Source organism: Salvelinus namaycush, chromosome 2 (assembly GCF_016432855.1).
Source record: "Salvelinus namaycush isolate Seneca chromosome 2, SaNama_1.0, whole genome shotgun sequence".
NCBI lineage: Eukaryota > Metazoa > Chordata > Actinopteri > Salmoniformes > Salmonidae > Salvelinus > Salvelinus namaycush.
This window is the reverse complement of record NC_052308.1, coordinates 64,904,460-64,929,654: the sequence shown is the minus strand read 5'-3', so window position 1 is coordinate 64,929,654 and position 25,195 is coordinate 64,904,460. Positions and strand designations below refer to the sequence as shown.

The window sequence follows — 25,195 nt, the reverse complement described above, 5'->3', positions numbered from 1 at the left end:
AAGGGCGTGGGGTTTACTTGGTCTGGTCATGTGGTCAGGAAAAATTCCTGGCCCTAGGCATAGTACATGTGTATCAATGCATGAAAAGACTATTGACGGTATTATGTTTGTAAGTTATCATGCCTGATAGCTGAAAGTAAGAACTGCCCTTGTTTCATTCCCCAGTGCAGTCAGCCCTCCTATTTCTATAGATCTTTCACTTTGTAAATATGTAATTGAATAAAATATTCGGTCTATTGTAAGTGTGTAGTGTATCATATTTCAAATGAACTTCACCCGAATGAGCTTCACATTCCTTTTCAGGGACAACTTCCATTGGTTTTGTATTAGACAATTCCATGCACTTTTGCATTCTGCCCTATTGGTGGCAGTATTGGATTTTTGATCCTATGAAGCTGAAATAATTTAATTAGAAGTAGGAACCTGGAAACGGGTTTATTGTTTATTAGTTGTAACAAATGTAACCATATACAATATTAATTCCAAGTCAAAGCACTCAGACTTCTCTGACTCTGGTTGTGTGCATGCAAGTTGTTTGAACCCTCAAGATCCAGAATGAGACGGCGAACACAAAGGCCTGCGCGAGGGTAGCATTAGCGCAGAAGGGGCAGACTGGAGGTAAACATTAATTACAAGCAATGCTTGCACCTTTTAAGTGGCAACGTGACTATTTCGATTTGGCTATTTTATATATTTGTCGATATTCTCCTACCTGGCATGCTTACATTTACACTATTTAGCTAGCAAGCTATATGTGGGCCTGCACTGAAAATTACATCACTAACTAGCACATTTCAGCTGACATTCAAAACAAAATCTTACAAGCGGGTTAACATTATATAAGTTAAATGCAACTACCTATATATTGGAACTTGTTTGTTAGAAGCCTGTTAATTAGTTTGAGTCCTTATGTCTTGCCTTGAACATGCATATCTGGGCAAAGAACATCAAATATATCATCAACGACAGACATGTTTATATTCATAACATACTTAATGTTATAGTTGTCACCCAGACACACAGTACAGTTCACCACCTCTTTATTCTCTGTAGTGAACCTGGAGTATCAGCCCAGCTCAGGCACCTTGGCAGAATGTACCCAATGGATCCAGAGACATGCAGTCAGAATGTACCCAATGGATCCAGAGACATGCAGTCACCAGAGGGAGTATGGAGAACCAGAGACATGCAGTCACCAGAGGGAGTATGGAGAACCAGAGACATGCAGTCACCAGAGGGAGTATGGAGAACAGAGCTCAGGGCAATGAGACAATGGCCAGGCTATGCCCCGAGAGCCCTACAGTGAATACTGCAGCATGAGGAGGACTAGAGAAGGTGGGAAGGAGTATGGTGCTTCCTCTGCTATGAGCTACATCATGGACCCATCATCCAGAGACTGGAGCAAAGGCTCATTGAAGGGTAGCAGTGCTCCCTTCTCCCCAGACACAGATGGGGACGTTGATGGAGATCCCGTGGAGCTCAGTGGGGAGGACCTGGAGCTCCTTTGTAAGAGGATGGAGCTGGAGATCATAGAGGAACAGATTGCCGGCAAAAAAATGCTGCTCTTGCTATGGAAACGTTTGGGCCTGAATCAAAGGCCATCCGTAAACAGAAGACGAAGGACAAGGAATGTTAGGTTGTTACTCTTAAAGGATGTTACTCTTAAAGAGAGGGTGAATAGCATTTTGAGAAAGCGGGCATGGACCAATGAATGTCGCTCAAATGTATGTGCTTGTTACATCTGTATTTATGAATAGATTTATTTCCTGATGTTTGGATGCACTGTTCTGTTCCATTACATAGACTAAGGAGAGGCAGTAGAATAACCCCCAAGTGCAGATCTAGAATCAATTACCCATAAACCTGTCCCATTAACCATTTAAAGGTAAAAAATACTAAACTGACCTTAGATCAATATTCAGGGACAACGTAGGCTTGATCAGCATCATACATCTTCAAATTATTTCTTAATTCTTTATTGTGTGTCCCATTCAGGAAATTTGTCTTACATCGCAAACTCAACAGCACAACTTCACCACATATACATAAATACAATAGGGATGTGCTTCTTTCCCTTTCAAGTTGATTCGATAGGTATCTAGATACATGGGCTCTGATATGATACGGGAACGATATGTTTTAGTTTGAAATGATTCATTTTGGTTAGAGAATTAATAGATTTGGTTTGATACACTCATTTGTTGCATAGACATGTTCATTTTCCATTCTAAATTCAAATATGCTACTGATGAAGCTCATGAGCTGGGCCTCTCTGAGCTGTGTGTGAGTAAAGTATATACAGTGCCTTCGGAAAGTATTCAGACCCCTTGATTTTTTCTACATTTTGTTAGTCTGATTAAAAAATATATTACATCGTTTTTTTTTCTCATCAATCTACACATAATACCCCACAAGGACAAGCAAAAACAGTTTTTTATGCATTTTTGCTAATTTATAATTGAAAAAAATATATATATATATTTACATAAGTATTCAGACCCTTTACTCAGTACTTTGTCGAAGCACATTTGACAGCGACTACAGCCTCGAGTCTTACTGGGTATGACTCTACAAGCTTGGCACGCCTGTATTTGGGGAGTTTCTCCCATTCTTCTCTGCAGATCCTCTCAAGCTCTGTCAGGTTGGATGGGGAGCGTTGCTGCATAGCTATTTTCAGGTCTCTCCAGAGATGTTCAAGTCCGGGCTCTGGCTGGGCCACACAAGGACATTCAGAGACTTTTCCCAAAGCCTCTCTTGTGTTGTCTTGGCTATGTGCTTAGGGTCGTTGTCCTGTTGGAAGGTGAACCTTCGCCCCCAGTCTGAGGTCCTGAGCGCTCTGGAGCAGGTTTCCATCAAGGCTCTCTCTGTACTTTGCTCCGTTCATCTTTCCCTCGATCCTGACTAGTCTCCCAGTCCCTGCCACTGAAAAACGTCCCCACAGCATGATGCTGCCACCCCCATGCTTAACCGTAGGGATGGTGCCAGGTTTCCTCCAGACGTGACGCTTGGCATTCAGTTCAATCTAAGTTTCATCAGACCAGATAATCTTGTTTCTCGTGGACTGAGAGTTTTTAGGTGCCTTTTGGCAAACTGCAAGCGGGCTGTCATCGGCTTTTTACTGAGGAGTGGCTTCCGTCTGGCCACTTTGCCATAAAAGCCTGATTGGTGGAGTGCTGCAGAGATGTTTGTCCTTCTAGAAGGTTCTCCCATCTCCACAGAGGAACTCTGGAGCTCTGTCAGAGTGACCATCGGGTTCTTGGTCACCTCCCTGACCAAGGCCCTTCTCCCCCGATTGCTCAGTCTGCCCTGGCAACCAACTCTAAGAAGAGTCTTGGTGGTTCCAAACTTCTTCCATTTAAGAATGATGGAGGGCACTGTATTCCTGGGGACCTTCAGTGCTGCAGAAATGTTTTGGTACCCTTCCCCAGATCTGTGCTATGACACAATCCTGTGTCGGAGCTCTACAGACAATTCCTTCAACCTCATGGCTTGGTTTTTGCTGTGACATGCACTGTCAAATGTGAGACCTTTTATAGACAGTTGTGTGCCTTTCCAAATCATGTCCAATCAATTGAATTTACCACAGCTGGACTCCAATCAAGTTGTAGAAACATCTCAAGAATGATCAATGGAAACAGGATGCACCTGAGCACAATTTTGAGTCTCATAGCAAAGGGTCTGAATACTTACAGTTGAAGTCAGAAGTTTTCATACACCTTAGCCAAATATTTAAACTCAGTTTTCACAATTCCTGACATTTAATCCTAGTAAAGAATCCCTGTTTTAGGTCAGTTAGGATCACCACTTTATTTTAAGAATGTGAAATATCAGAATAATAGTAGAAAGAATAATTTATTTCAGCTTTTATTTATTTCATCACATTTTCATTGGGTCAGAAGTTTACTTACACTCAATTAGTATTTGGTAGCATTGCATTTAAACTGTTTAACTTGGGTCAAACCTTTCGGGGAGCCTTCCACAAGCTTCCCACAATAAATTGGGTGAATTTTAGTCCATTCCTTCTGACAGAGCTGGTGTAACTGAGTCAGGTTTGTAAGGCCCCCTTGCTCGCACACACTTTTTCAGTTCTGCCCCCAAATTTTCTATAGGATTGAGGTCAGGGCTTTGTGATGGCCACTCCAATACCTTGACTTTGTTGTCCTTAAGCCATTTTGCCACAACTTTGGAAGTATGCTTGGGGTTATTGTCCATTTGGAAGACCCATTTGCGACCAAGCTTTAACCTGTCTATGACAGGGGTTCCACTAGCGGCACCCCGTTCCGCTAGCGGAAACCCTCGCCAACAGCCAATGAAATAGCAGGGCGCCAAATACAAATCAACAGAAATCTCATAAATCAAATTTCTCAAACATACAAGTATTAGGCACCATTTTAAAGATTAAATTCTCGTTAATCCAGCCACAGTGTCTGATTTCAAAAATGCTTTACAGCGAAAGCTCCACAAACAATTATGTTAAGTCACCACCAAGTCACAGACAAACCCAGCCATTTTTCCTGCCAAAGAGAGGAGTCACAAAAAGCACAAATAGAGATAAAATTAATCACTAACCTTTGATGATCTTCATCAGATGACACTCATAGGACTTCATGTTACACAATACATGTATGTTTTGTTCGATAAAGTGCATATTTATATCCAAAAATCTCATTTTACATTGGTGTGTTATGTTCAGTAGTTCAAAAACATGCTATGATTTTGCAGAGAGCCACATCAATTCACAGAAATACTCATTATAAATGTGGATGAAAATTCAAGTGTTATGCATGGAACTTTAGATACAATTCTCCTTAATGCAACCGCTGTGTCAGATTTCAAAAAAACTTTACGGAAAAAGCATAATCTGAGAACGGCGCTCAGAGCCCAAACCAGCCAGAGAAATATCCGCCATGTTGGGTAGTCAACATTATTCATAAATAGCATTATAAATATTCACTTTGAAGATCATCATAATGCACTCCCAGGAATCACAGTTCCACAATAAATGCTTGTTTTGTTCGATAATGTCCATCATTTATGTCCAATAGCTTCTTTTGTTAGGGCGTTAGGTAAACAAATCCAAAAGCGCGATCTGCTCCATTTGGACGAAACGTTCAAAAAGTTATATTACAGGTTGAAGAAACTTGTCAAACTAAGTATAGAATCAATCTTTAGGATGTTTTTATCATAAAAGTTCAATAATGTTCCAACCGGGGGAATTCTATTGTCTGTAGAAAAGCAATGGAACGAGAGCTAACTCGCAAGTGAAAGCGTGTGACTGAGAACGAGGCTGTAGGCAGACCCCTTAGTCAAACAGCTCCCATCCGGCCCCCCTTCACATGAGAAGCCTGAAACAACGTTCTTAAGACGGTTGACATCTAGTGGAAGCCTTAGGAAAATTAACCCATATCCCACTGTGTATTCGATAGAGGTGAGTTCAAAAACTACAAACCTCAGATTTCCAACTTCCTGTTTGGATTTTCTCTCAGGTTTTTGCCTGCCATATGAGTTCTGTTATACTCACAGACATCATTCAAACAGTTTTAGAAACTTCAGAGTGTTTTCTATCCAATACTACTAATAAAATGCATCTATTACATCTGGGACTGAATAGGAGGCAGTTCACTCTGAACAAGTTCACTTCTTTCGGATAGGGGGCGGTATTTTGACGTCCGGATGAAAAGTGTGCCCAAAGTAAACTGCCTGCTACTCAGGCCCAGAAGCTCGGATATGCATATAATTGGTAGATTCGGATAGAAAACACTCAAGTTTCTAAAACGGTTAAAATAATGTTTGTGAGTATAACAAAACTGAAATGGTAAGCGAAACCCTGAGAACAAACCATAAAAAAAAAGAAATATTCAGCATACCACTGATTTCAATGCCTGGCACTTTTATAATAGGGCGAATTCGTCCCCGATTGCAGTTCCTAGGGCTTCCACTAGATGTCAGCAGTCTTTAGAAAGAGTTTCAGGCTGGTTTTTGGAAAAATGAGGGACAAGTTGTAGTTTTTCTAAGTGGCTCCCATTTTGGCTGTAGTGTTTCCAAGCGCATGGCTGAGAGAGCGTGTTCTTTTTGTTTATCTCCGGTAAAGACAATAACGATTCTCCGTCTTAAATTGTATTGTTTATTTGGGTATAAGGGTACCTAAGGTTTGATTCTAAATGTTGATTGACTTGTTTGGATAAGTTTATTGGTAACGTTTGGGATTCATTTTGTATGCATTTTGAAAGAGGGAAACCGAGTGGATTATTGACTGAAGCGCGCCAGCTAAACTGAGTTTTTATGGATATAAAGAAGGAATTTATCGAACAAAAGGACCATTTGTAATGTAACTGGGACATTTTGGAGTGCCAACACAGGAAGATCTTCAAAGGTAAGGCATATATTATATTGCTATTTATGACTCCCTTGTTGAAAATGATTTGTTATGCATTTGTGTGCTGGACGTTGTCAGATAATCGCATGGTTTGCTTTCGCCATAAAGCCTTCTTGAAATCTGACACCTTGGCTGGATTAACAACAAGTTAAGCTTTATTTTGATGTATTGCACTTGTGATTTCATGAAAGTTTAATATTTATAGTAATTTGAATTTGGCTCTCTGCCATTTCACCGGATGTTGGCCAGGTGAGACGCTACCGTCCCACCTATCCATAAGAAGTAGCTTTAACTTCCTGACTGATGTCTTGAGATGTTGCTTAAATATATCCACATAATTTTCCTACCTCATGATGCTATCTATTTTGTGAAGTGCACCAGTCCCTGCTGCAGTAAACCACCCCCACAACATGATGCTGCCACCCCCGTGCTTCACGGTTGGGATGGTGTTCTTCGGCTTGCAAGCATCCCCCTTTTTTTCCCAAACATAACAATGGTCATTATGGCCAAACAGTTCTATTTTTGTTTCAGCAGATCAGAGGACATTTCTCCAAAAAGTATGATCTTTGTCCCCATGTGCAGTTGCAAACCGTAGTCTGGCTTTTTTTATGGCTGTTTTGGAGCAGTGGCTTCTTCCTTGCTGAGTGGCCTTTCAGGTTATGTCGGTCTAGTACTCGTTTTACTGTGGATATAAGTACAAAAGTATCTGTTTCCTCCAGCATCTTCACAAGGTCCTTTGCTGTTGTTCTGGGATTGATTTTCTCAAACAAAGAGGCAATGAGTTTGAAGGTAGGCTTTGAAATACATCCACAGGTACACCTCCAATTGACTCAAATGATGTCAATTAGCCTATCAGAAGCTTCTAAAGCCACAACATAATTTTCTGGAATTTTCCAAGCTGTTTAAAGGCACAGTCAACTTGGTGTATGTAAACTTCTGACCCACTGGAATTGTGGTACAGTGAATTATAAGTGAAATAATATGTCTGTAAACAATTGTTGGAAAAATGACTTGTGTCATGCACAAAGTAGATGTCCTAACCAACTTGCCAAAACTATAGTTTGTTTACAAGAAATTTGTGGAGTGGTTGAAAAAGGAGTTTTAATGACTCCAAACTAAGTGTATGTAAACTTCTGACTTCAACTGTATGTAAATAAGGTATTTCAGATTTTTATGGGGTATTGTGTATAGATTGCTGAGGATAACGTTTAAAAATCCAGTTTAGAATAAGGCTGTAATGTAACAAAATTTGGAAAAAGTCAAGGGGTCTGAATACTTTCCGACGGCACTGTATGTCTATGGTGTGTACTATGTAGGCACCTGATCTGGCCATAAGGGAGACTTGGCATCTACCACCCCCCTGTCAGATTATGGGGGACAATGTTTTTTGGTTCTGAAATCACCATGACCAACTAATTAACTTGTCATTTTTGCAGATTATGTGTTAGGGCTAGTAATGTATCAATAGTTATCATTTACAAATTATCTATGACATAGCCAATGAATATATAGCACAACTTTGGATTTCACCCCATCTCAAAATTGAATGGTTTCACAATCAAATGTTTTTCTTTTTGGTCAGAATTGTTTGTTTAATTTTCTGATACTGGTGGTATTGGTACTTTCAATATTTTCCTCAATTTACTCCAGGAGGCTGCTGACCAGCAGGTCCCTCCCAAGCTTGTTCTCCATTCTCCCAAAGTGGTCAAAAGCTTTGTGGAACGGATGAACGAGTCCATCCTGCGCAAAGACAGCATAGTGAAGGACAACCTTATCCTGTACGTACATGAAGAGGAGCATCCTCTGAAACTCAAAGTGGCTTTATTGGAGCAGCGACGCAATCCCACGGTGAATAAGGAGGTATGTACTATGTAGCATATCTGGGATCAATTGTGTTTTGAGAGTCACCTCACTCTTAAGGAAGCGGACCAGCATACACATTTCAAATGTATATAGCTGTTGCAGTGGTTGGTTATTTGTTGATGTTTCCTCATGTTTGGTCCCTTATCCAATTGTTCAGGACAAAGCAGCCAAGGGCTTCCAGTACATCCTCAATGTCCTCAACAAAGGGGGGGACATCGACAGGCTCTCAAAGATTGTCAACAATTTCAAGGATTTACCCTCTGTGGGAGAGGAGCTGCCACATGGTCAGCCGTCTCCACTTGATGGCCAGCCCGAGACCACCTCTAAGAGTGAGAGGAAGGTGCCCTCTCGCAAAAGGCGCTCCCGGTTTGATGAGCTCCCGCTATGTTGGCTCAATATACTCTGGGGTCAGCCCACCCTACTCGGGGTTCAGCCCAATCCGCTTGGGAGTCTGTTGCGTAAAGTGGTCCCAGCAGGTAGCGTTCTGCCACAAGACCACAGTCTCTTACAAAGTGGAGAAGGAGAGATTGGGCAACATAGACTGAGTTTGGGCTTCATCCAGGCTAAGGATAGCCCAAAAAACAAAAAGCCAAAGTCTCCACCTGTTGAGGAGAAGAGGAAAGGGAGGCATAAGTCTCCACAGGTGGAGGAAAATGAGGCCTGAGGATGAGCAGAAGTACGAACGGATCCAGAGCCTGCTGCAGACAATTGGGCTGGATCTGGGGGTTGAGGGGTGGGGCCGACTGAACGACAGGACCCAGGAGAGATTGTATGGGAAGAAGAGAGACCAGGAGAAGAAGGAGGGCAAGAAAGAAAGCGTGTGGGAGGTTGAGAAGGAGAAGGAGAGCAAGAAGGAGAAAGAGGAGAGCGAGAAAGATAAACAGAAAGAGGAAGAGGAGAAAGGGAAAGATAAAGAGGAGTGAGCATGCTCAAGCAAATGTCACAGTATTTCCTTGTTGTCAGATAGCTCCAACTCCAGCCCCCCTTGCCATCGGTGGACCGCAGAATACAAACGCTCTAGCACCAGAGACCAGGATAGAGAGAGAGACGGGGGCAGATCTGAGAGAAACAGAGAGAGAGACAGACGCTCTAGCACCAGAGACCAGGATAGAGAGAGAGACGGGGGCAGATCTGAGAGAAACAGAGAGAGAGAGACAGACGCTCTAGCACCAGAGACCAGGATAGAGAGAGAGACGGGGGCAGATCTGAGAGAAACAGAGAGAGAGAGACAGATGCTCTAGCACCAGAGACCAAGATAGAGAGAGAGACGGGGGCAGATCTGAGAGAAACAGAGAGAGAGAGACAGACGCTCTAGCACCAGAGACCAGGATAGAGAGAGAGACGGGGGCAGATCTGAGAGAAACAGAGAGAGAGAGACAGACGCTCTAGCACCAGAGACCAAGATAGAGAGAGAGACAGGGGCAGATCTGAGAGAAACAGAGAGAGAGAGACAGACGCTCTAGCACCAGAGACCAGGACAGAGAGAGAGAGATGGGGGCAGATCTGAGAGAAACAGAGACAGATGCTCTAGCACCAGAGACCAGGACAGAGAGAGAGACGTTGGCAATCTGTGAGAAACAGAGAGAGAGACAGACGCTCTAGCACCAGAGACCAGGACAGAGAGAGAGACTGGGACAGATCAGAGAGAGACAGACGCTGTAGTACCAGAGACCTGGATAGATATAGAGATAGTGGGAGCGAGGCAAAGACTGGGATGGCGACAAAGAAAGCTTCCTGGGGCTTTACCCATACTCCAACGATCCCACACACCCTCATGCATCTTTGATGGCGACCTACTCAGTGCAGTACTCTAAGTACATGGCATACCACAGCAGCCACTATGCCAGCACCTTCCCTCCAAGGTGTAGCTTTCCCCCTGGTACCATTTCCCCTGCTACAATGCCACATGGTAACATGCCACTCCTCCCTAACCCCCTTGTGTATCCACTCTACCCCAACTGCCCGCCTTATTACTGTAATGGCACTTCAGAAACGTTTTTCCAGGCATACACACAGGCCACTGGAAACCCCCAGTTCACAAACATGGATGTACAAGTGCAGGATACAGACTCATCCCTGAACAGGACATAGAGACTGTGTGGCCCAGACTTGGACTGTCGGACTTAACCAGTTGAGTATAAACACGCGTCTAAAGAGGCAACGCAAAAATATACAAGAATTAAGGCTGCTTAAAGAAACTCCTCAGGTGGCTGCCAAGGAGCCCCCCTCTGAGCCAGGTACAAAGAAGGAGCCAGAAGGAGAAGCAGTCATAGAAGGGGAGAAACTGCATTCTGTGGTCCCTCCGGTGGCTACAAAGGATTCTGAGGCACCCTCTAGAACAGGATCCCAAAATAGAAAATGGAGAAAAGAGGAAACACTGGAAGAAAAAGGAGGTATATACAACCAAGGTTTATCCATGAGGGTAAACAGAACCTATATGACAAGGCGAAAATTGCGTTTGGCGGAAGCGCTTGCAAAAGGCCTTGAGGTCCCCTCTGAACCAGAGCCCAAGACAGAGCCAGAAGCAGAGGACAAATCATTGACAGAATGGCAGAGACTGTTTGCAGACGCTGTGGCGAATGTGGCTGCAACGGACCTATTTGCCCTCCGAACCAGAGGCTGAGAAAAAGCCTGACTGGGAGACCGAGCAGAAAAGGACAGACGAAGAGATGAAGGCGAAATTAAAGGAAAAGTCTTGTGACATTTAGAGTTCGAGACTACATTTGCTCTAAAGAATCAAAGTACTGTCTTTGCTATGAAGGAACTTCACTAACTTGTGATGTCTTCTATTGGCTATGGAGAATGCATGTCTGCGTCTATTCTAAATGTTAATACATTTCATCCACAGAGAGTGGCAGAAACACCAAAACCTTGATATATGTCCCTCTTGATTTCTACTAATTAAATAGTGAGGATATAATATATCAATATGACAAAGCCTTTTTAAAGACAATAATTCTGTAATTTTTTCCCAGCTTGGCGAGTTCAACCTGAAGATGAAGCAGAGATCAACACATTTAAAAGAAGCCCCAACAGAAGCCCCAACATAACCTGAAAGGGCGGCTGTTGTAGGTAAAACAGCTTGAAATACAACATATGTTTCATATCAATGAATGTGTGTTCATATCACACCTTAAAAAGTAAGATGTCACTAATAATACCCATAGTATTTTATTTGTGACACTTATGCAATAACACGCTTGTCAAATCATTCATCACACGTCTTCTTTTCTGCTGATCTTCACAGTGCGTCATGAGCTCACATCCCCCTCGAACCTGCTGCTGACCCATCCAGACCCTGTGGACATCCGTTTGGCTAACATTCTCCTTATCTAATATACACACACTGGCCAGTTTATTAGGTACATACTGGGTCAGACCCTCCTTTTCCTCCAGAACAGCCTGATTTTTTCGGGGCATTCTACAAGTTGTCTGAAACGTTCCACAGGGATGTTGGTTCATGCTGACGCGATGGCATCACGCAGTTCCTGCAGATTGGACAGTGATACATTCATGCTGCGAATAGCCCATTCCATCTCATCTCAAAGATGCTGTATTGGGTTGAGGTCTGGGGACTACGCAGGCCACTCAAGTAAACTGAACTTGCTGTCATGCTCCAGGCAATGTTTTTCCACTCCTCGATTGTCTAGTCTTGGTGATCACGTGCCCACTGGAGCCACTTCTTCTTGTTTTTAGCTGATAGGAGTGGAACCCGGTGTGGTCGTCTGCTGCAATAGCCCATCCGTGACAAGGATTGACGAGTTGTGCGTTCTGAGATGCTGTTTGGCACACCACTGCTGTACTGCGCCATTATTTGTCTGTTTGTGGCCCGCCTGTTAGCTTGCACGATTCTTGCCATTCTCATTCGAACTCTCTCATCAACAGGCTGTTTTCGCCCACAGGACTGCCACAGAATGGATGTTTTTTGTTTGACGCACCATTCTCAGTAAACCCTAGACACTGTTGTGCGTGAAAAGCCCAGGAAGGTGGCCGTTTCTGAGATACAGGAGCGTCTGGCACCGACGATCATAAAATGCTTAAAGTCGCTTAGGTCACTCGTTTTTCCAATTCTGACGTTCAACCGAACAGTAACTGAATGCCTTGATCCCTGTCTGCCTGCTTTATATAGCGAGTCACAGTCACGTGACTCACTTTCAGTAAGAGCGATCCATAAATGGGATCGATAAATGGGGTGGTGTACCAAATAAACTGGCCGATGAGTAGATTTTTGGGGTATCTGTACTTTACTATTTATATTTTTGACAACTTTTACATTTACTTCACTACATTCCTAAAGAAAAATAATGTACTTTTTACTCAATACATTTTCCCTGACCCCCAAAAGCACTTACATTTTGAATACGTAGAAGGACAGGAAAATGGTCTAATTCACACACTTATCAAGAGAACATCCCTGGTCATCTCTACTGCCTCTGATCTGACGGACTCACTAAAAACATGCTTCATTTGTAATTTATGCCTGAGTTTTGGAGTGTGCTCCTGGCTATCCGTAAATTAAGAAAACACATTGTGCCGTCTGGTTTGCTTAATATAAGGAATTCGAATTTTTACTTTTGATACTTAAGTATATTTTAGCAATTACATTTACTTTTGATACTTATGCATATTTAAAACCCAAATACTTTTAAGACTTTTTACTCAAGTAGTATTTATTGAGTGACTTTTACTTGAGTCATTTTCTATTAAGGTATCTTTACTCAAGTATGACAATTTGGTCGTTTTCCCACCAGATTGCATTCTACCACCAGAATATTTCTAGATTTCTACACTGAACAAAAATATAAACGCAACATGTAAAGTGCTGAGTTTTGTGCACACATTTGTTTACGTCCTTGTTAGTGAGCTTTTCTCCTTTGCCAAGATAATCCATCCACCTGACAGTTGTGTCATATAAAGAAGCTGATTAAACAGCATGATCGTTACACAGTTGCACCTTGTACAGAGGACAATAAAAAGCCACTTTAAAATGTACAGTTTTGTCACACAACACAATGCCACAGATGTCTGAAGTTTTGAGGAAGCGTGCAGTTGGGATGCAGACTGCAGGAATGTCCACCAGAGCTGTTGCCAGAGAATTTAGCAGTACGTCCAACCGGCCTCACAACCGCAGACAACGTGGGGGGTGCTGTGGAGCATTTTTGTCTGTAATAAAGCCCTTTTGTGGGGGAAAAATCTTTCTGATTTCCTGGGCCTTGCTGTGGCTACACCCCTGCCCAGTCATGTGAAATCCATCAGTTAGGGCCTAATGAATTTATTTCAATTGACTTATTTCCTTATATGAACTCTTAGAAATTGTTGCATGATGCTATTACGTTTTTGTTCAGTATAGTACTACTACCCTAGGATTTGTCTTCTGGCCATATCCTTTGAGGATTCATATTGAAGCTTTTCAGTGTACTGTATGTTCAGATTGCTTTTATGTTATTATGGCATGGGCAGTACCAGGAGGTTGTTTTAGTTATAAAAGCCAGGAAACTGACTTTTTTTATTCCAAGATTCAATTTCTATAGAACCTGTCCTGTTTCACGTTGTATATATTTAACTCAATAAACTGATGTCTTTGTATCTCAGGACTAAGTGTGGAGTAATGTATCATTTCTACCTAATGGGGCAAATCATTTTTTTAAATCATGAATTAAGTTATGGTGAGACATAAAACACATTTGAACTTAATAGAAGATAATGTGTGGCAGTCATCTTTGTAAGTTCATGTACAGTATATTTGTATAGTTTATAGTTTAAACTTCAGATTTGTGTGCATTCTGTGTTCCCCCGTTTTCAGGAAGAGATGCAGTCTGAAGCACATGGCATTCTCAGATTTTCCACAACTCAAGAAGACAAATACAAGATTGTATTGTAGTACATGTTTTTTTGCAGATTTAAAAAATAAACCCAACAGTTGTTGCAAATATACAGCACTTGTTCTGTTAAACAAAACCAAGTAAAACACACCAAATAAATTACACAAATAGCCAAGTCGCATCTCCAGCAGTCATTTGGAGTGACGTATCCCATGTTACTTGGTGAATAGGAGAGCTGTCTGTGTGTGTGTGTCTATAACCCTAATTTAAAGCTCATCCCTCTCCTCTCCTTCACAGAGGCAGGCTTCCCTCTGGCTGTTCATGTAGGGCCTGCAGCCCAGAGTCCAGACTGTGTTGAACAGGGTGTCTGCTACCGTCTCACAGGCTAGAAGGTAAAGAGGGACATGGGGATGAGAGTTAATTACTGGCCTATTTAAACATCTTGAGCAAAATATCAATAGGCCTGATAAAAGGGCAATGAAGTTCAGGTATAGGGCTGTAGGTGTAATCTGTGACTCTGCATGAATGTGTACAAGCTGTCAGATCTTAGGTGTTTCCTTAATTCCTTGCACCCCCTCAAAGTTCATTGGAGAAAGTTTGAGGGGAGGGACGTTGGAGCCTCCTGCAATGGACTTTGAGAGAGAGTTGAGGAATCAAGGGCTTGACGGCTTCTACACTTGTTAGACTGTGGAACTTTCCATGTACACTGCATCAGGTTGACTGACCTTCGACCTTTGACATGAAGCCCAGGCTCTTCTTGAGGTCAGAGCAGATGCTGTGGAGACACCAGCGGAACTTGGAGTCGCAGCGGTACTTGTTGGAGCCGCAGGTGTCGTAACACATATCCAGCTGGTTGCAGCACTTAGTCATGGCAGGGATACCCAGATCAACCTTTATGGAACAGGACAAGGATGGTGAGTGAGTGAGTGTGCATGTGCGCTATGATGGTGTTATACACTGAGTGTACAAAACATTAAGAACACCTTCCTAATATTGAGTTGCACCACCTTTTGCCCTCAAAACAGCCTCCATTTGTCGGGCATGGACTCTACAAGGTGTCGAAAGCGTCCCATAGGAATGCTGGCCCATGATGACTCCAATGCTCAAGTTGGCTGGATGTCCTTTGAGTGGTGGACTATTCTTGATACACACAGGAAACTGTTGAGTGTTTAAAAACCCGGCAGCATTGCAGTTCTTGACACACTCAAACCAGTGCGCCAGGCACCTAGTACTCATACCCTGTTCAAAGGCACTTACATCTTTTGTCTTGCCCATTCCCGGTCTGAAAAGCACTCATAAACAATCCATAGCTCAATTGTCTCAAAGCTTAAAAATCCTTCTTTAACCTGCCTCCTCCCCTTCATCTACACTGATTGAAGTGGATTTAACAAGTGACATCAATAATGGATCATAGTGTTCCTAATGTTTTGTAAACTCAGTGAATGTGTACTGTTCAATCTGTATATTATTGGAGTTGTATGACCAATGTACTATTTTGATTTGCGTTCTATAAAAATACTTGATTGTGGAAATGTTTCGCTGAGCATTAATGTGTGTGTGCGCGTGTGTTTCCAATAATCTATATATGCATACACTATTGGGTACCGGAAGGCCTAGGAAGTAGGCACTGCATCCGTTGGGCTCCTGCATCTGGTAGTCAGGGCGAGGAAGAGCAGCTTTACCTGAGGTAGAAAGAATGTTAGAGACATCAGTTCCCTTCAACTCAAGAAATGCCATGAGGAATATTTTAATTCCACTTTTATGTTTTTAAAATCCAATGAGGAAAATAGGAACTGGAATTTCTGTTTACTTCATAAATTGACTGAATTGACTTGAACTGGAACGGAACCCAACCTTGATCGCCATCCACACTTGATTGACCAACCCAGCAAAGGGAGCCCACTGGGCACAGATGTCAATTCAAAGTCTAATCCACATTGGTTCAACATAATTTAATTGACATGATGTGGAAACAACGTTGATTCAACCAGTGTGTGCCCAATGGGAGGTTGGATGTCCGTAACTTATATGTCAGACAACAGACGTTGTTGGGGAAGATTATCAGTTCATAAATGGTGGTAACCAAAACAGGGTCCATGGTCAATACAGGTAAAGTCCATGGACATACGATATCAATGGTGAAGACTACAGCCTAGCTGTGAATCGCTGAGTATTTCACACTTTACCTCATGACACCTCTGCCAGCTCTGCCAGCTATCTCTCCTTGCTCATAGTCCACTGACTAAGGTGCATTATCAGATGTGAGGTGATAAAGGTTATTAGTAATGTCAAATTAATTCCAGGTATAAGCTCTCCCTAATCAGTTATACGGTGTTCTTGCATTTAAGAGTTTGAATGGCTTTAACATGATGTGTTAAGACTTCAGAATTATCTCCATTGTGTACCATCTCCCTAATCTATAATGGATCTCTACCTGCCGGATAATCATTACACAATTTGAATTTAGGATCACATGGAAGCGTTCTGTACAAAACAGAATATCTCGGCTAACTAATCACAAGCCTGGTCTAGATCTAGATGGGCTTGTTTAGCTAACTCCTCTGACTATCGTTGGCATGCCACGCATATGATACATGTATGATAGGCTAGCCAGAGGAGTTGATCATGTTCTTACCATATCGACAGCGGTACTGGCACACTCCATCGCGTCCGCCCATAAGCTCCAGCATGGAGTCAAAGTATCCATTGACGGCTTCAAAGCCTCCCCTAACGGAGTTCAGTCCCCACTCGTCCTCATCCTCTGCCTGGGAGGGGTCGACAGGGGCCTGGCTTGGGTCCACTGGTGCAGGTTCCTCAGCGTCCTGGGAGAGGGTCCCCTGGATGGAGAGGCCCAAAACCAGAAGGAGAGCAAGGGAGGCCCAGTGTGTCATATTGAGGTTCAGAGAAGCGAAGGGACAGCTAGGGACACAGCGTTGATGATCCACAGAGTTCAGCTGGATGAATGAGAGAAGCACAAACACAGAGAGAGGGAACAAGACAACTCACTCTGTCGCGTCAACCGGCACCCAGACCTGGACTTTGAGCTAGACACCGGGACAGCCTCCACTGTGGAGGAACGAAGGTCAGCTCCTATCTAGATTGTATTTATGTTTTAAAGGTGCCCAAGGTGTGCTATATTTATCTGTTAGTAATGCTAATGTGCTTCATTGTAATCATATTGGTCTCAGTGTTTTGACTATGACAATAGACTGGTGATTATGGCATGAAACAGTCAACTAACTAATTGTACTTCACACAAATGATGGTTAGAAAAATAATCAATGCACTGCATTACTAGACATGACTTATTCAACAAATTCAAAGATAACATAGGCAAAGCTTGGCCCAGAGACTTAATGGTGTCATGAATACGACTGATAATTATCTTTCAACATGTTCTAGTGTGCTGAAGAACGTGCACTTCGATCAGTACCACTCCCGAAGGAACGCAGTTGGCAGTGGCACGTAGGCGGCGACGTAGTGCACACGTGCTCGGAAGTAAGCAAGGAAAACGTCATGTCGTTCTTTGGTGATTTTTTTGTTGTGTGTTACTCATGTTTTTTTTATGAACAACAAATCAATACAGAAAGTACATAAGGTTCTCTGGTGAGTTGTTTGTTTGGTGATAACACTGGCTTCGTAATCGAAATTATATTTTGGGAGTACTTGTCATGGAAACATATTTGTGCTGTTCGCTCATCTAACAAGACGAACCGTTTGCAAGTGAAGTGCGCGAGCGTCAAGATAGAGTGGTGCAGGTGCACGAGCCAACACGCACATGCAAAGTTGTCTGCAGTGAGCATTGGCACTACATTGGCTAGCTACTGTTTTAAGCCGTTAGCAAGCTACCTGGCTAGCTACTGCAATATATAACTATGACCTAGACACATTTTGTAGGGGTCATGAATGAATAATAACTCATTTTTATTTTGAGGAGACGAGTAGGCCTACCCGACACAACAGTGTACAAGTAGTAAATATTTCTACTGTCTCTCTTATACTATGCTGGATTAATGTAACTAGCTAACTAACTTAGTCAAGTGTTTCAGCTTTGAATTGGAGTACATAGCCAACTGTGAGAATTGATTGTATCCAATTTCTCAGATTTCAAAGGGATGAAAGGCAACTAGAACCAGTTAAACTGGAGGAGAACGAAAGGGATGCCCAGTCCAGAAAGTGGCCATTGCAAAGGGGTCAACAGAGTGGCCCCAGGAAGAGGAAAAAGGGGACCAACAGGTGAACTTGTCATGTACTAAACAGATGCTGAATAGGACAATTCAGAATGGAGAAGTTTTTTTGCTAAACATTGACATAAGCCTAACTAACATGGGCCTATCTTGCGTTTGTGCAGTGCTTTATACTACTAGGCGAATTGCACACCACATACCTGTAGATCAGGCCTCTCCAACCCTGTTCCTGGAGCGATACTCTCCTGTAGGTTTTCGCTCCTATCCCAGTTGTAACTAACCTGATTCAGTTTATCAACCAGCTAATTATTAGATTGAGCTGCGCCAGATTACGGTTGGGGTGACAACCTACAGGGCGGTAGCTCTCCAGGAACGTGGTTGGCGAGCCCTACTGTAGATTAAAAAGTTGGTATAGAAATAGGCCACAAATCATTACCATTTGGTATTGCCCCTTTCCTTTTGATTTTATGTTATAACGTTACACTTTTTGTGTTTTTCTGCAGGAGCAGGCCAAGAAAAGTAAGCTTCATAAATGCCCATCACAATCTTATAAAGACTTTGACTCTGTGGCCCGAGACTACAACATGGTGAAGTGTGATTTCGAGCAACCAGGCTTTGACTTCAGTAGAGACCTGGACTTCTACAGTGATAGCAAGGAGGGTGCATCCCCAGGTCATGCTACAGAGAAGGGTGGGTTTTTATGGATTAACCCTTTACTATTAACAATGCATTCAGACTTTAAAAGGAGTGTAGGATTTTAATTTAATTTGTTCCACAGATCCTGATCAGAACAAGGATGTTCAAGGTGTAAACGAGAAGAAAGGACGGGAGCCTCAGCAGCAGAGACTTGACAACCAGGGCAGAGGGGGAAACTTCTCCAACAGGGGTGGAGGTGGTTCCAACAGGGGTGGAGGTGGTTCCAACGGTTGGAGAGTGGCGCAATAGAGGCCGGGGCTGTGACGAGGGGCGGTTTTCTCAGAAGAGGGGATTGGTCAAAGCGAGGCACTGACCGGTCACGTAGAGGTGGACGACAGTTCCCAAATGATGTACGTTTAACACTGGTAATTCAAAATGAAATCATACATACTTCCTTGTCAATATCCATAGAAATGTCATTGGTAGCTTTACGATGTGCTCGGTTACAGCAAAGGTTCCCAAGTCAATGATTTCAGTCTAATATACATTTTCACAGCTGATTCCAACCTCTTCCAGGAAACTTTGACTGGAAAGGGGAAGAAGAACATGACAAAGGAATTCAAAGACCAGAATGGTTTGGAGATTGACGGAAGGTTAATCTGTCGACATTTCCTCAGGGGAAAGTGCATCAAGGCAGGTTTCTGAATTTTATGATTAGAAATTGTAACAATATTAATGGGCACTTGTCATTGAACCTAAACCCAATATATTGAAATGATAGTCAGGTATGTTTATGTTGACTTTTACAGTAAATACTGTCAGTGGCCTGACCCATTTGTATAGAGACCCCAACAACTTATTTTGTTTTGCAGGGTGATGACTGCCAGCTAGAACATGCTCTGGACGTCAACTACTCGATCAACAAAGTGTGTAAATTCTACGTCCAGGAATCCTGTTCGAAAGGAGAGAGCTGCATATACATGCACAATATCCTTTTCTCAGCTTATTCTAAATGTCCCTTATGTAGTGGTTGCCACTGGGTGGGTGAGGGGGGGAAATGACTGTACTCTGTTTTTAGTACTGTTTCCTTGTGTATCTGTCCTTCTACCTCTTGTTTGTGAAAAACTTCAAATTTGATCACAAAATAATAACTTAACAACAAAATGGCTGCCGTAGGGGTAGATGCAGATGTTTTTTCTTTATTTCCTTGACCAAGTACCCACAGAGTTTCCCCTGCAAGTTCTTCCATCCTCCATCCATGGAGGAGCCAGTGGTCACAAAGGATTCGGCGACAGCTGAGGAGACAAAGCCTGTCATTGACATATTCCTGAATCCCCTAAGGTTAAGAATGCAAGTGCACACGTTTCTTTTACTGTCCTTGTGGGGACCGAAAATGTATTTTCATTCATTTTCCCTAGCCCTTAATCCTAATTGTAACCCTAAACCCTAAGCTTATAATAGCTTAAGTCCTCATCGGAACCTGAGAAATGTCCTCACGCTGGAGTATTTTCCTTGTTTTACTAGCCCACACCACAGTAATGTATTAGAATAGTAAGCCCCCCGCACCACAGTGGTGTATTAGAATAGAAAGGCCCCCGCACCACATTGGTATGTTAGCATGGTAGTGTATGTATGTGGTTGAGCTTTACATTTTACACTTGATAGTAAATCAACGTTATTCATTAGTGTTTTATTGATTGGCTACATTTGTCTGGATTTCAGGCCAAACTTTTACAACAGCTCATGCCCCTCTGAGCCACATGCTGAGGAAAGTACCCCCGTGTGTCAGAATGAAGTGTCAGCTGTGGTCGTGGAGAAGGAAATTGCCCCTCCTACAGAGTCCGTTCAGTCTCCTGATCCTCCCCCAAACTCTGGCTTTAAGGAACCGGTTTCTTATTCAGTTGAGGCTGTGCTTGGGTCCCATAGGCCCCTGGAAAAACCCTTCCGCAGCTTCTTGGCAGCCTCTATCAGCCAGACCTCACAGACCCAACCAGATCCCCCCCACAACTACATTAGTTCCTCCAGACTCTATCCACCCTCGTGATCCACCCCTAAACTCTACATGCGGCAAGAGAAATGTTCCTTATTCAGTCGAAGCTGTGCTTTGGATTCCAGAAGCCTGTAGAAAAACCCTTCACAATCCCCACACAGATCCAATCAGATCCCCCCAGCACTACATTCGTTTCTCCAGATCCCGTTAGTTCGTCTAATCCTCGTCTGAATAAGAGGAAGGCTTCTTATTCAGTTGAGGCTTTCTCTACGGCCCAGAAGCCAGTGAAAAACCCCTTTTGCAGTCTCTTTGCAGGGACGATCAGCCAGACCTCCACTACACCTCTCATACAGAACTCTGCTAATTCGCCCATCAACACCCCAGGATGTAAGGGACTAGCTTCTTATTCAGTTATGGCTGTTCTAAAGTCCCACAAGCCTGTGGATAACCCCGTCGGCAGCCTTGTTGCAGGCCCCATCACCCAGTTCTCTCGCCACCCTGATATACAGACACAACTAGATCGTCCTAGCACTACATTAAATCCTCCAGACTCCACTCGGCCCCCTGATCATCCTTCAGTCTATAAGAGGCCGGCTTATTATTCAGCTAAAGCTGTGCTTGGATCTCCTAAACCTTTGAAGCCATTCTTCAGCAGCCTCTTTGCAGGCCCCATCAGCCAGACATTTCCCCAACATCCCACACAGACCCAACCAGATTCCCCTAGCACTACATTTGGTCCTTCAGATTCTGCTCCTCCTGCAGGCTGTAAAAGGCCGGCTTCGTGTTATGTTACGGCTGTGCTTGAGCCCTATAAGCCTGTGGAAAACCCCTTCTGCAGCCTTTTTGCAGGAACCATCAGCCAGACCACTCTCGAACCTCCCTCACACTCCCTAAACTCCCCAGGTTGTAAGGCACCAGCTTCTAAAAAGCCCATGAAAAACCCCTTCCTTAGCCTCTTTGCAGGCCCCATCAGCCAGACAACCCTCCCTGACCCTCCCAGACAGATGCAACCAAATCCCCCCAGAACTGCATTTGGTCCTCCAGACCCCATTCGGTCTTCTGAGCCTCTTCCAGTCTGCAAGAGACGGACATCCTCAGTTGAGGCTGTCAGTGAGTTCCAGAAGTCCATGGAAAAACCATTCCGTAGCCTCTTTGCCGGCCCCCTCACACAGACCTCCACTCCCGGCCATCCAACACAGACCCAACCAGATCACCCTAGAAATTTCACTGGTTGTAACAGACCAGCTTCTGATTCAGTTGAGGCTATGCTTGAGACTCAGAAGCCAGTGGGGAAAACCCTTTCGCAGCCTCTTTGAAGGCCCCATCAGCCAGACAACCCTCCCTGACCCTCCAACACAGACCCGGCCTTATCCCCCAATAGTCGTGCATAAACCGGAGGTGCCAGACCCAACACCGCTCACCGGTAAGGGCCTGCTTTACTCAATACAATACTTTAAATGTCCCTTTGCGGGAAATGCAACTATATTACTGACATTTCATCACCACTTCTTGTCCTCCAGCGCCATCCACAACCCATTCTGTTCTGAGGACCCTCTTCCTACGCCTGAGCCCATGCCGCCATGAGGGGGAGGAGGCGATCAGTAACAGCTGCAAAGATCCAGGTACAGTCAGACACATCATGCTACAAGTAGTGCATTTGTCAATTTGTAATAACAATTTTTTTTAGGCCAGTTGAGAACAAGTTCTCATTTACAACTGCGACCTGGCCAAGATAAAACAAAGAAGTGCGACACAAACAACAACAGAGTTACACATGGGATAAACAAACGTACAGTCAATAACACAATAGAAAACTACATGCAGTGTGTGCAAATGAGGTAAGATTAGGGAGGTAAGGCAATAAATAGGCCGAAGTGGCGAAGTAATTACAATTCAGCAATTAAACACTGGAGTGATAGATATGCAGAAGATGAATGTGCAAGCAGAGATACTGGGGTGCAAAGGAGCAAGAAAAATAACAATATGGGGATGAGGTAGTTGAATGGGCTATGTACAGGTGCAATAATCTGTAAGCTGCTCTGACAGCTGATGCTTAAAGTTAGTGAAGGAGATATCGGTCTCCAGCTTCAGTGATTTTTGCAATTCGTTCCAGTCATTGGCAGCAGAGAACTGGAAGGAAATGCGGCCAAAAGAGGAGTTGGCTTTGGGGGTGACCAGTGAAATATACCTGCTGGAGCGCGAGCTACGGGTAGGTGCTGCTATGGTGACCAGTGAGCTGAGAAAAGGCAGGGCTTTACCTAGCAAAGACTTATAGATGACCTGGAGCCAGTGGGTTTGGCGACCGAATATGAAGCAAGGGCCAGCCAATGAGAGCATACAGGTCGCAGTGGTGGGTAGTATATGGGGCTTTGGTGACAAAACGGATGGCACTGTGATAGACTGCATCCATTTTGCCGAGTAGAGTGTTGGAGGCTATTTTGTAAATGACATCGCCGAAGTCAAGGATCGGTAGGGGTATGTTTGGCAGCATGAGTGAAGGATGCTTTGTTGCGAAATAGGAAGCCGATTCTAGATTTAATTTTGGATTGGAGATGCTTAATGTGAGTCTGGAAGGAGAGTTTACAGTCTAACTAGACACCTAGTTATTTGTAGTTGTCCACATATTCTAAGTCAGAACCGTCCAGAGTAGTGATGCTAGACGGGCGGGCAGATGCGAGCAGCGATCGGTTGAAGAGCATGCATTTAGTTTTACTTGCATTTAAGAGCAGTTGGCGGCCACGGAAGGAGAGTTTTATGGCATTGAAGCTCGTCTGGAGGTTAGTTAACAGTGTCCAAAAAAGGGACAGAAATGTACAGAATGGTGTCGTCTGCGTAGAGGTGGATCAAAGAATCACCAGCAGCAAGAGCGACATCATTGATGTATACAGAGAAGAGAGTCGGCCTGAGAATTGAACCCTGTGGCACCCCATAGACTGCAAGAGGTCCGGTCAACAGGCCCTCCGATTTGACACACTGAACTCTATCAGAGAAGTGGTTGGTGAACCAGGCGAGGCAGTCATTTGAGAAACCAAGGCTGTTGAGTCTGCCGATAAGAATGTTGTGATTGACAGAGTTGAAAGCCTTGGCCAGGTTGATGAATACGGCTGCACAGTATTGTCTTTTATCGATGGCAGTTATGATATCGTTTAGGACCTTGAGCGTGGCTGAGGTGCACCCATGACCAGCTCAAACCAGATTGCATAGCGGTAAGGTACGGTGGGATTCGAAAACGTCGGTGATCTGTTTAACTTGGCTTTCGAAGACATTAGAAAGGTAGGATAGATATAGGTCTGTAACAGTTTGGATCTAGAGTGTCTCCCCCTTTGAAGAGGGGGATGACCGCGGCAGCTTTCCAATCTTTGGGGATCTCAGACGATACGAGAGGTTGTACAAGCTAGTAATAGGGGTTGCAACAATTGCGGTGGATAATTTTAGAAAGAGAGGGTCCAGATTGTCTAGCCCAGCTGATTTGTTGGTGTCCAGATTTTGCAGCTCTCAGAAATCTGGATTTGGGTGACGGAGAAATGGGGGAGGCTCGGGCAAGTTGCTGTGGGGGGTGCAGAACTGTTGACCGGGGTAGGGGTAGCCAAGTAGAAAGCATGGCCAGCCGTAGAAAAATGCTTATTGAAATTCTCAATTATCGTGGATTTATCGGTGGTGACAGTGTTTCCTAGCCTCAGTGCAGTGGCCAGCTGGGAGGAGGTGCTCTTATTAGCCATGGACTTTACAGTGTCCTAGAACTTTTGGGAGTTTGTGCTACAGGAAGCAAATTTCTGTTTGAAAAAGCTAGCCTTTGATTTCCTAACTACCTGTGTATATTGGTTCTTAACTTCCCTGAAAAGTTGCATATCGTGGGGGCTATTCGATGCTAATGCAGTACGCCACAGGATGTTTTTGTGCTGGTTAAGGGCAGTCAGGTCTGGAGTGAACCAAGGGCTATATCTGTTCCTGGTTCTACATTGTTTTTGAATGGGGCATGCTTATTTAAGATGGTGAGGAAAGCACTTTTAAAGAATAACCAGGCATCCTCTACTGATGGAATGAGGTCAATATCCTTCCAGGATACCCGGGCCATGTCGATTAGAAAGGCCTGTTCTCTGAAGTGTTTTAGTGAGTGTTTGACAGTGATGAGGGGTGGTTGTTTGACTGCAGATCCATTACGGACGCAGGCAATGAGGCAGTGATCGCTGAGATCCTGGTTGAAGACAGCAGAGGTGTATTTAGAGGGCAGGTAGGTGAGGATGATATCTGAGGGTGCCCGTGTATACGGATTTGGGGTTGTACCTGGTAGGTTCATTGATCATTTGTGTGAGATTGAGGG

General features: G+C 43.7%; 2 protein-coding genes across 5 annotated transcripts; one reads left to right on the top strand and one right to left on the bottom strand.

The window, feature by feature from the left end:
• Window positions 1–14,112: 14,112 nt before the first annotated feature.
• On the bottom strand, window positions 14,113–17,081 carry LOC120066097 (group XIIB secretory phospholipase A2-like protein). 2 transcript variants are annotated; one of them, XM_039017215.1, is made up of 4 exons: window positions 16,697–17,081; window positions 15,667–15,743; window positions 14,787–14,952; window positions 14,113–14,446 (listed from the first exon to the last, which is right to left on the bottom strand). In XM_039017215.1, exons 1-4 carry the CDS (start codon window positions 16,950–16,952, stop codon window positions 14,328–14,330), a joined length of 618 nt encoding a protein of 205 aa, XP_038873143.1. In that variant the 5' UTR covers window positions 16,953–17,081; the 3' UTR covers window positions 14,113–14,327. The 2 variants fall into 2 exon arrangements, with proteins under 2 accessions (XP_038873143.1, XP_038873133.1); XM_039017205.1 differs by having other exon boundaries at window positions 15,655–15,743; window positions 16,697–17,078.
• A 466-nt stretch (window positions 17,082–17,547) lies between these two features.
• Window positions 17,548–21,813, top strand: LOC120066106 (zinc finger CCCH domain-containing protein 4-like). Of its 3 annotated transcripts, none has more exons than XR_005478738.1 (5): window positions 17,548–17,667; window positions 18,166–18,297; window positions 18,752–18,938; window positions 19,027–19,294; window positions 19,461–19,572. XR_005478738.1 is itself a non-coding variant. In XM_039017229.1 (5 exons), exons 2-5 carry the CDS (start codon window positions 19,491–19,493, stop codon window positions 20,926–20,928), a joined length of 651 nt encoding a protein of 216 aa, XP_038873157.1. In that variant the 5' UTR covers window positions 19,115–19,309; window positions 19,461–19,490; the 3' UTR covers window positions 20,929–21,813. The 3 variants fall into 3 exon arrangements, 1 of the variants encoding a protein (XP_038873157.1); XR_005478739.1 differs by having other exon boundaries at window positions 19,441–19,572; XM_039017229.1 differs by lacking the exons at window positions 17,548–17,667; window positions 18,166–18,297; window positions 18,752–18,938 and adding exons at window positions 19,757–19,871; window positions 20,108–20,234; window positions 20,607–21,813 and having other exon boundaries at window positions 19,115–19,309; window positions 19,461–19,577.
• Window positions 21,814–25,195: the final 3,382 nt, after the last annotated feature.

Excerpts from the sequence above, each read along its gene's own strand:
- LOC120066097 (XM_039017205.1), bottom strand. The coding sequence starts at position 16,952 with ATGACACACTGGGCCTCCCTTGCTCTCCTTCTGGTTTTGGGCCTCTCC. Across the intron at positions 14,953-15,654 it reads GCCTTCCGGTACCCAATAGT|GTTGATCTGGGTATCCCTGC; the intron begins GTATGCATATAT and ends TGTTCCATAAAG. Across the intron at positions 14,447-14,786 it reads CTTCATGTCAAAGGTCGAAG|CCTGTGAGACGGTAGCAGAC; the intron begins GTCAGTCAACCT and ends TTTACCTTCTAG.
- LOC120066106 (XM_039017229.1), top strand. The coding sequence starts at position 19,491 with ATGACAAAGGAATTCAAAGACCAGAATGGTTTGGAGATTGACGGAAGG. Across the intron at positions 19,578-19,756 it reads TCAGGGGAAAGTGCATCAAG|GGTGATGACTGCCAGCTAGA; the intron begins GCAGGTTTCTGA and ends TTTGTTTTGCAG. Across the intron at positions 19,872-20,107 it reads GAGCTGCATATACATGCACA|AGAGTTTCCCCTGCAAGTTC; the intron begins ATATCCTTTTCT and ends CCAAGTACCCAC.